This window comes from Ostrea edulis, chromosome 10 (assembly GCF_947568905.1).
Source record: "Ostrea edulis chromosome 10, xbOstEdul1.1, whole genome shotgun sequence".
Classification (NCBI taxonomy): domain Eukaryota; kingdom Metazoa; phylum Mollusca; class Bivalvia; order Ostreida; family Ostreidae; genus Ostrea; species Ostrea edulis.
The window spans coordinates 38,655,605-38,666,086 of NC_079173.1; the positions used below are offsets into that span (position 1 = coordinate 38,655,605).

Genomic DNA, 10,482 nt, shown 5'->3' on the forward strand with positions numbered 1-10,482 from the left:
TCAATCACTAAATGTCTTATCACAAGGAATACCAATGTTAAACATGAAAGCCCAATCACTAAATGTCTGATCACAAGGAATACCAATGTTAAACATGAAAGCCCAATCACTAAATGTCTTATCACAAGGAATACCAATGTAAAAACATGAAAGCTCAATCACTAAATATCTTATCACAAGGAATACCAATGTTAAACATGAAAGCCCAATCACTAAATGTCTGATCACAAGGAATACCAATGTCAAACATGAAAGCCCAATCACTAAATGTCTTATCACAAGGAATACCAATGTAAAAACATGAAAGCTCAATCACTAAATGTCTAATCACAAGGAATACCAATGTGAAACATGAAAGCCCAATCACTAAATGTCTTATCACAAGGAATACCAATGTGAAACATGAAAGCCCAATCACTAAATGTCTTATCACAAGGAATACCAATGTTAAACATGAAAGCCCAATCACTAAATGTCTAATCACAAGGAATACCAATGTGAAACATGAAAGCCCAATCACTAAATGTCTTATCACAAGGAATACCAATGTGAAACATGAAAGCCCAATCACTAAATGTCTGATCACAAATACCAATGTGAAACATGAAAGCTCAATCACTAAATGTCTTATCACAAGGAATAGCAATGTTAAACATGAAAGCTCAATCACTAAATGTCTTATCACAAATACCAATGTCAAACATGAAAGCTCAACCACTAAATGTCTTATCACAAGGAATAACAATGTTAAGCATGAAAGCTCAATCACTAAATGTCTTATCACAAGGAATAACAATGTTAAGCATGAAAGCTCAATCACTAAACATTCAAAACTTATGGTCTAAGTTAAAGTTTTACATAATTCGGTCAAACACCAAGGTGAAGGTCACAAGTAGGGCTGAAATGATTCACTGAAATATTGGTATTGTTGAATATCAACGTTTGATTCATTGCCTCAATTTTCCGTTTGATATGTTTAATACAAACAGCTTCAGTAAAACACTTCAGACTCGGCCTGTACTTATTATTATAACCTGCATGAGGGCAAAAGTAGCATCGAATAAAGTTCAGAATGTTGTTTGCCCTAACGCTGGTGAAAATAATAATGAACTTCATTAGTTTAAACTACAGAGCCAACAGGTATCTTGGCATTTGGCAACATTTTGCTTTTAAAATCAAGATTTTGATTTTAGGTAAATTAATTTTTTTTATGTTATTATAAGTTTCTTCTGTAAATCGTATCATATTGAAAATATTAAATTGTGGCATAAGTATTGCAATTTGAATCCTATCGTGAAGGGGGCATATCTTTTCTGCCCTATGGTCACAAGGTCAAAATTTGGAAAAAAAAAGTAAAGCACATGTGAATTATGAAAGCTCTATCACTAACCATTCAAAAGTTAGGACCTAGGTCAAAGTTTTAAATATTTAAGACAAGACTTCCAGACTATGTTTATAGATTCGTTGTGTTTTAAATACTTAAGACAAGACTTTCAGACTTTGCTTATAGATTCGTTGAGTTTTAAATACTTAAGACAAGACTTTCAGACTTTGCTTATAGATTCGTTGAGTTTTAAATACTTAAGACAAGACTTTCAGACTTTGCTTATAGATTCGTTGAGTTTTAAATACTTAAGACAAGACTTTCAGACTTTGCTTATAGATTCGTTGAGTTTTAAATACTTAAGACAAGACTTTCAGACTTTGCTTATAGATTCGTTGTGTTTTAAATACTTAAGACAAGACTTTCAGACTTTGCTTATAGATTCGTTGTGTTTTAAATACTTAAGACAAGACTTTCAGACTTTGCTTATAGATTCGTTGTGTTTTAAATACTTAAGACAAGACTTTCAGACTTTGCTTATAGATTCGTTGAGTTTTAAATACTTAAGACAAGACTTTCAGACTTTGCTTATAGATTCGTTGAGTTTTAAATACTTAAGACAAGACTTTCAGACTTTGCTTATAGATTCGTTGTGTTTTAAATACTTAAGACAAGACTTTCAGACTTTGCTTATAGATTCGTTGTGTTTTAAATACTTAAGACAAGACTTTCAGACTTTGCTTATAGATTCGTTGTGTTTTAAATACTTAAGACAAGACTTTCAGACTTTGCTTATAGATTCGTTGAGTTTTAAATACTTAAGACAAGACTTTCAGACTTTGCTTATAGATTCGTTGAGTTTTAAATACTTAAGACAAGACTTTCAGACTTTGCTTATAGATTCGTTGTGTTTTAAATACTTAAGACAAGACTTTCAGACTTTGCTTATAGATTCGTTGTGTTTTAAATACTTAAGACAAGACTTTCAGACTTTGCTTATAGATTCGTTGTGTTTTAAATACTTAAGACAAGACTTTCAGACTTTGCTTATAGATTCTTTGTGTTTTAAATACTTAAGACAAGACTTTCAGACTTTGCTTATAGATTCGTTGTGTTTTAAATACTTAAGACAAGACTTTCAGACTTTGCTTATAGATTCGTTGTGTTTTAAATACTTAAGACAAGACTTTCAGACTTTGCTTATAGATTCGTTGTGTTTTAAATACTTAAGACAAGACTTTCAGACTTTGTTTATAGATTCGTTGAGTTTTAAATACTTAAGACAAGACTTTCAGACTTTGTTTATAGATTCTTTGTGTTTTAAATACTTAAGACAAGACTTTCAGACTTTGTTTATAGATTCTTTGTGTTTTAAATACTTAAGACAAGACTTTCAGACTTTGTTTATAGATTCTTTGTGTTTTAAATACTTAAGACAAGACTTTCAGACTTTGCTTATAGATTCGTTGTGTTTTAAATACTTAAGACAAGACTTTCAGACTTTGCTTATAGATTCGTTGTGTTTTAAATACTTAAGACAAGACTTTCAGACTTTGTTTATAGATTCTTTGTGTTTTAAATACTTAAGACAAGACTTTCAGACTTTGCTTATAGATTCTTTGTGTTTTAAATACTTAAGACAAGACTTTCAGACTTTGCTTATAGATTCTTTGTGTTTTAAATACTTAAGACAAGACTTTCAGACTTTGTTTATAGATTCGTTGTGTTTTAAATACTTAAGACAAGACTTTCAGACTTTGCTTATAGATTCGTTGAGTTTTAAATACTTAAGACAAGACTTTCAGACTTTGCTTATAGATTCGTTGAGTTTTAAATACTTAAGACAAGACTTTCAGACTTTGCTTATAGATTCGTTGAGTTTTAAATACTTAAGACAAGACTTTCAGACTTTGCTTATAGATTCGTTGAGTTTTAAATACTTAAGACAAGACTTTCAGACTTTGCTTATAGATTCGTTGAGTTTTAAATACTTAAGACAAGACTTTCAGACTTTGCTTATAGATTCGTTGAGTTTTAAATACTTAAGACAAGACTTTCAGACTTTGTTTATAGATTCTTTGTGTTTTAAATACTTAAGACAAGACTTTCAGACTTTGTTTATAGATTCTTTGCTTATAGACCTTACTAGACCTTGTGACATTGGAGGCTGACTTACTTTTAAAAATATTATGACCTTTCAATATCTCCTAAACTGTTTAAGTAGGTACTCTACATCGTCATAATGGCTGACTTCCTTTTAAAACATGGATGAAAATATAAATATCAGCCATACTTATCTATTAATTTCAATAGTCATCACATAGATAAGTAGCTCAGTGGGTTAGTAATCGACTCCTCCACTGTAGATCGCGTGTTCGAGACCAGCAGGAGTTTTTAATTTTTTTTCACATTAAGGTAGACCTTTCATATTTTCTATATAAATTTCTTAAGACAATACCTTTCATTTCATATCATGATCTGTGACCTTAAGCTTCTATAAAACAGCCAGGCTATTTTACCTTTATCGGTGTTGAGGCATCCCCATATCAGAATTCATGTTCAGCTATGTCATGACCCTTTGGGGCTAGATTGGGGCCATGATATGGTGTCAAAGTTGTTCATGGGAATAAAGATTGAAAAAAAAATCTTTCAAAAATTACAACAGCTGAACAACAGCAAAGCCAAGGTGACTCAGATGAATAATGTGACCCATAGACCTTTTTTTCATAATGCAGGGGCAGAGGTGGGGGGGTGGGTGATTTAGAAACAAAAGTTGGTCAAATAAAATAAAATACCAAGTGACATGGAAGTTCATTTTGCAGCCATTTCTATTACACTGCATGCAGGCCCCCGAGTTAGACTTCTCTTGTCGTCCATTCTCCTCACAGATATAACACACCTGTAAATAGCATATATAACACACCTGTAAATAGCATATATATAACACACCTGTAAATAGCATATATAACACACCTGTAAATAGCACAGATATAACACACCTGTAAATAGCATATATAACACACCTGTAAATACCACAGATATAACAACTGACAGAGAGATAATTAAGATAATTAGAATTACTGGTTGACAGGCTTTTTAGAGTCTAAAATATTTTAGACAACTAAGTTTTTCATTCGGACAAGGAAAACTTTGAGTTCACTTGCCCTGAGATGAAAAGTTAATGTCTATCCCTGAAAGCATACATAACACACCTGTAAATACCACAGATATATTATAGTTGTAAATACCAGATATATCAAAATTATCATGTTATATTATTATATGAATAATGTAAACGTACAAAGGCAGAGTCACTCAAGAAAATCTCCAAATTTTTAATTCGGAGCTAACAGTCCTTTGATGGAGAAATTCATTAAAGTTAAAATTCATTATCATAATCAGTTTGTAATCAGGGGTTGTAAACATGGTAAACCTACAAATTCATGATAAAATAATAATCAGTTTAGCAAAAATGTAAACATTTCCACATGTAGCTATGTTCTTAAAGGGAAGGGCAACCCTAACCACATATTTGCTTTTATGAATAAAGTATCACTTACTGATATCGTAATTGACAGTCTTTAACAACAACAAGAGGCCCAGGGGCCTTATAGGTCACCTGAATATCATGTAACAACCTTCCAATGTTTGAATTAGGTTTGTGTTTATATATAAGAATTTTACTTTTGGATGGAAGAAACATTGAATAGCTATGTGGTCATGAAGTACATGTGTCATTTTTATGTTCAATCAATAATCCTTTTTAAAAAACCTAGGTCTGAGACATCATAAAGAAAAGGGTCATTTACTCCTTAGATAAAACCAATATAATCAGATTTTCAAAGAATTTCTACATTTTCACTATATGACCAATAGAGCCCTACCCTAACACAAGAACCCCTGCCCCAGGGGCCATGAATTTCACAATTTTGGTAGAGGGCTCAACGCTCACTATAACTATGCCCACAATTTGGCTTCTTGATGTCCAGGAGTAAAGAAGAAGATTTTTTAAAATTACACTCATTTTGATGATTTTTGCCCCCACCCCTCAGGCCCCAGGGGGGCAGGGACCACGTATTTCACAAATTTTGTTCCCCTCCATCCACAGATGCTATATGTCAAAATTGGTTGAAATTGGTTCAGGGGTTCCAGAGAAGAAGCTAAAAATGTTCAAATGTTAACGCACGACGACAGACAAAAACAGATAGCAATAGGTCACCTGAATGATTCAGGTGACCTAAAAATCCTTGCTTAACAATTAAATCAATATTAATCTATCATGTATTTAAAATTACCCGCCGCTAAGAGAGTGGCCATTGAAGTTTAATTTATGACGTCACACCGATCTGAGTTCTAATGAAGTTCAATTTCCGGTTAAGATTTTACCACTTTACGAGACATTCCTGGGGGTATCAAACCTTACAAAACGTAAACCAGAAGAAGTTGAACAATGCAAGGGTTACTTCAAACGAAAAAATAGCGTCTATTTTTACCGAAGTGGAGAGAAGGGGAGAATATGGCTCGATGATGATGTAAAGGGTACAAAACATGACACGAGAGGTCCAGTCGTTATAACAGCTGGCCCGAGTTATAACATGACACAAGAGGTCCAGTCATTATAACAGCTGACCCGAGTTATAAACTTGACACGAGAGGTCCAGTCATTATAACAGCTGGCCTGAGTTATAACATGACACGAGAGGTCCAGTCATTATAACAGCTGGCCCGAGTTATAAACTTGACGGCACTGTAAAGCTGAGAAATTGAAGCGTGTGTTGAAGTCAGCCGCCGTGAATATCATAAATCCATGAACTCTAATATTTTTGCTAGGTTAACAAACTGAGAGTGGACATGAGAGAGAGAGAGAGAGAGAGAGAGAGAGAGAGAGAGAGAGAGAGAGAGAGAGAGAGTGTGTTTGAAACAATTACAGAAATGGAAACAGAATTTGAATATTGTTATTTTAATTTTTCTTAAATAAATTGCAATTTGATTGACCTGATGTTTCTTTTTCTTAAAAAAAAACCTGTTCTTCCATATTATATGTGTGGGTTACTAAAATTTCATGTGGCTAAATTGATTTTTTATTTAGGGACCCACTTGGCCTTTAAGGTATTTAGTCGAAGTTGGAACCCTGGTTGATAGGCGCATTATATTTTAAAAATTTTCTGACAACTAAGTCTTTCATTCAGACAAGTGAAAGTTGGAGTTTACATCCCTGAAAGGAAAGTTAAATGTCTATTCCTGTTACATTACAAATGATACATTGGGTGGGGCATCTCATTACCATGATTACTATACAAAACAGTCTTAAAAATAAGATTTTTTAAAAAAACTTATACTTTAATGTATTCCTTTCTAATAAACTTTTTTCCTGTCATTTTACTATTTTCCACATGTTTTCTATTGCAAACTTCTTTCACTTCTACATACAATTCTCAAATTACCTTATTAAATCTCTCCGGTGGTACATTTTTCAGTACAATAGGTTCCATTGTTTGAACATTCGCAAACCAGGCCTCAGGAATAAAGAGCGCACAAACCACGTGACACCATGCAACTGAAATCAAACAACATGATGTAAATAACAACGATCAACTAACTTGTCTCTTTCATGTGTGTAAATAACCACCAATCACTGAGAAATGAGCATATCACCACCAATCAATGGCTTGCATTTTTTATGTGTGTAAATAATAACCAATCAATGACTTGCATTCTTTATGTGCATAAATAATAACCAATCAATGACTTGCATTCTTTATGTGTATAAATAATAACCAATCAATGACTTGCATTCTTTATGTGTATAAATAATAACCAATCAATGATTTGCATTCTTCATGTGTGTCTTGTGTGTAAATAACCATGCAATCAATCACATTTTTCATAGTGTGAAATAATAACCAATCACTGACTTACATTCTTCATGTGTAAAATAACAACCAATCACTGACTTGCATTCTTCATGAGTGAAATAACAACCAATCACTGACAGGTGTGTAAATGACAGCCAATCACTCACTTGCATTCTTTAGATGATCTTACTCATCATACATCCTTCATTCAGTAACATACACAAATGAAAAATTACTCAGCTTATAGACCTCATGGAATATTCTTAATATCATATAAAATTTGAACACACATTTTCACACCTAATTGACTCACGCTAAACACACAAGTCGGATTGGTACACTGTGAACTAATCACTAATACTTCGTGGTATTATCTCGGTTCACTAGAGCGTAACGTTTTACCGCTATTTCTCCTACTTCGACTTTTAATTAATACACAATATCAGGGCTTCTAAGTAAAATTATGATTTTTACTTGGACTCTGTGAAACGTTCACGGGACTCACCATATCAGATAAATTTGCATCCAAATATGAATTTTCTGCATCTAGGACGCAGATTCTTGCGTTAGTGACAACCTGGTGGAGTGCCTCCAATTAAGATTAATCCTGGCAATCGTAAATTATAGATGCAGTTAATATTTGAATTGCTACCGCCATTACTGTAGTTGTATTTAATTTCGCTTAGCTCACTAACCTAGTTCGTTGAGAATTTTAATCTCTTCATTATGTTTGATTATTTTTACAACACAGACCATTAATATATTCTTTTTAAATCGGTATGGATTGGATGTTTAAAAACATTAATCTATAAAATAAAGAAAGCAATTTAGTGCACAAGAGACAATCATCAATGTACACTCAATGGCTTTTTGAGGGCGAATCGTCTTTTCAGGTGAATCGTTTTAGAACGAAACGTCTTAGGGCAAATTGTCTTCTGGGCCAAATCATCTCAGCATGAAACGTCCCGCATTCCTCCAAAAATACATTTGCTCACGAGTTGAAGCCCTCATCTTTGCTCTAGTTCTTGTAATTTGGTCTCAAATATAAAACAACCCTTGCATCATAATGATATTGTAGTATTAGGTAAATTTTCTGGTAGGAAAAAAACGTTAGGGGTCAGTCTAGACTTTATCCTTCTGTTATGTCCCAAGATTAGCTTACCTCCGGTGTCTGTCCGTTTTAATGCTCCATCCTTCTGAGGACACAGCTCACATTTCTGCAGGGGAAAACATCAGCATCAGTTTGTGTAAAAATTTCTAGTTATTAAAGTTCACTTCATTTCTACCGGGAGAAAATTCAGCATCAGTTTCAAACTGAGTTCGTATAAACAGTGTGCGAAATTAACCATGGACCGATAGACAATGTCTATAGAAAATCAAATCGGTCTATAACGATCGAAATAGCTATAGACCGACTTGTCTATAGGAATTATGCTTTAAAAAATGGTTTCCTGCCGCTTATTTTAAACATATATGAGAAGCAGGACCAGTTTATAGATATTACGCTAAACGAAACGTAGTAGAAGTGACTCAGATGAGGAATCGGACTGAAACTGAGCTGAAACAAAATGAAAAATAAAACGGAATTCTAATTGAAAAGCTTGTGCATGAAATTGAAAAAGAATATAATTAAACTATCATGAGCGAATTACCAAAATCAAATTTGTGTCTATTTTTTATTTTTTAATAACAATGAATATTGCATGTTAAATTTTGGTCTATAGGAATTTGTTGTGGTCTATAGGAAATGAAATGACTATGGACCGAAAGTCTATAGGACTTTAAAGTTAGTTTCGCACACTGTATAAAAATTTCTAGTTTTGCAGTACTTAATATATTAAACATCACTTCCTTTCTCAGATTTCTGCAGGGAAAAAATCAGTATCACTTTTTGTATACATTTCTAGTTTTGCAGTAATATATTAAATTTCACTTCACAACTCCATGGATTCTATAGTATAGATTTACACGTGCGCATCAATTTCAAAATGCTTTAGTCTAAGTTTTTAAACACTTCACCGCATCCCCATCACTATCTTACTAATTCCTGATCGCTGTAACCTGACAAACTCTCGGTAAACGGGATCAAAAAGAGGTAAAATCGCCAAATAATGTCACTATGTAAAAACTCCCTAGTTCTCGCTCTTTGATGTTTACAGAGAACGTGCATCCGGTGAATTTCAAAATGGCCGCGAAACTTACAACTCTGGCTGTCCTCTCCTGAGATTCGCACTTTCTGCAAAACCAAGGTCCCTTGGGTACATGCACAATACCATAACACGCTGTAAACACATAAATATCAACATTTTGAATTTCATTATAACTGACATGACAGATGATCGCGACTGGAATGTTAATTTCCGATTTCTTAATGTATCCCCGGGATCCCCATACCTTGATGAACAGCTACGTTACATCCCTGGCCGTCACAGTAAACAAGGGGATTCTCTGCCCAACCTCTCTCGTCTGAACAAACACAGCAACCCCCGACCATCTCCTTCATCGTGGACAAATTCAAGGAATTACCCTTGAAATCGAAGGATAATCATTGTTTTGTAGACATTATTACATTTCCTTATGTTCCGGAACAAAGGTCACGACGCATGCGGAATCATATTTTGACAGAGAATTCTACAATTCGACCTACCAGTAAATGAGACCATGAGATCTTTCATTCCAAATATTGGTTTTAAGGTCGGCCTGCCTAATTGAAGACCTACAGGTAATACACGTATCAACACTTCGCGAAAGTTACGTCCCTTGTCCGCCATCTTCCGGATAAAAATCGTATTTCCCTACGTTGGCCTTTGTAATTTTCCTATCTGTAGCTTTGACATCTGTTATTTTTCCATCAATTGCAGTCAACTACAATATGCCCCAGATTGGGGCAACCCATTAACTTGTATGAAAACTTGGTAATTGGCTAAAATTCAAAGTAATAACATCTTACATTTGGTAAGGTAAAGAAGGAAAACTGGGTTTTTCACCGATTGACCTTTGGCTGACCCCGCAAAGGGACGTAACTTGCGGCGAAGTGTTGATACGTGTATTGAAGACCTGTGGAAGACTTACAAAAATATAGAAACTGTAAAGATGGGTTTATCATGAAATACAATAAAGAATTAAATCTAATCATTAAAGGCGTAAAATACAATGTCCATATACTTCCATAAAAATCGCTGTATCCATGTTTTATTTTCCTTTATTATTCTGCAAACTCCATATTTAGTGTCAAGTTCCGGGACTTCTTAATTTATACTGCAAATAATGTTATTGGAGTTGTACATAGCGTAACGGAATATA

The 10,482-nt window shown here is 33.8% G+C and overlaps 1 protein-coding gene across 6 annotated transcripts in view; it reads right to left on the reverse strand.

Annotated features, from left to right (window-relative positions):
- The window catches only part of LOC125665997 (protein AF-10-like), a 34,612-nt gene extending 24,818 nt beyond the window's left edge, over positions 1 to 9,794 (reverse strand). For 3 of the 6 annotated variants that reach the window (XM_056151271.1, XM_056151276.1, XM_056151270.1), the window contains exons 1-5: positions 9,574 to 9,794; positions 9,382 to 9,461; positions 8,342 to 8,396; positions 6,769 to 6,881; positions 4,120 to 4,223 (exon numbers count right to left, since the gene is read on the reverse strand). In XM_056151271.1, coding sequence (XP_056007246.1) covers positions 4,120 to 4,223; positions 6,769 to 6,881; positions 8,342 to 8,396; positions 9,382 to 9,461; positions 9,574 to 9,682 — 461 coding nt within the window. In that variant the 5' untranslated portion in view covers positions 9,683 to 9,794. The other 3 variants (XM_056151275.1, XM_056151272.1, XM_056151277.1) reach the window with 2 other exon arrangements.
- Between the last annotated feature and the right edge of the window lie 688 nt (positions 9,795 to 10,482).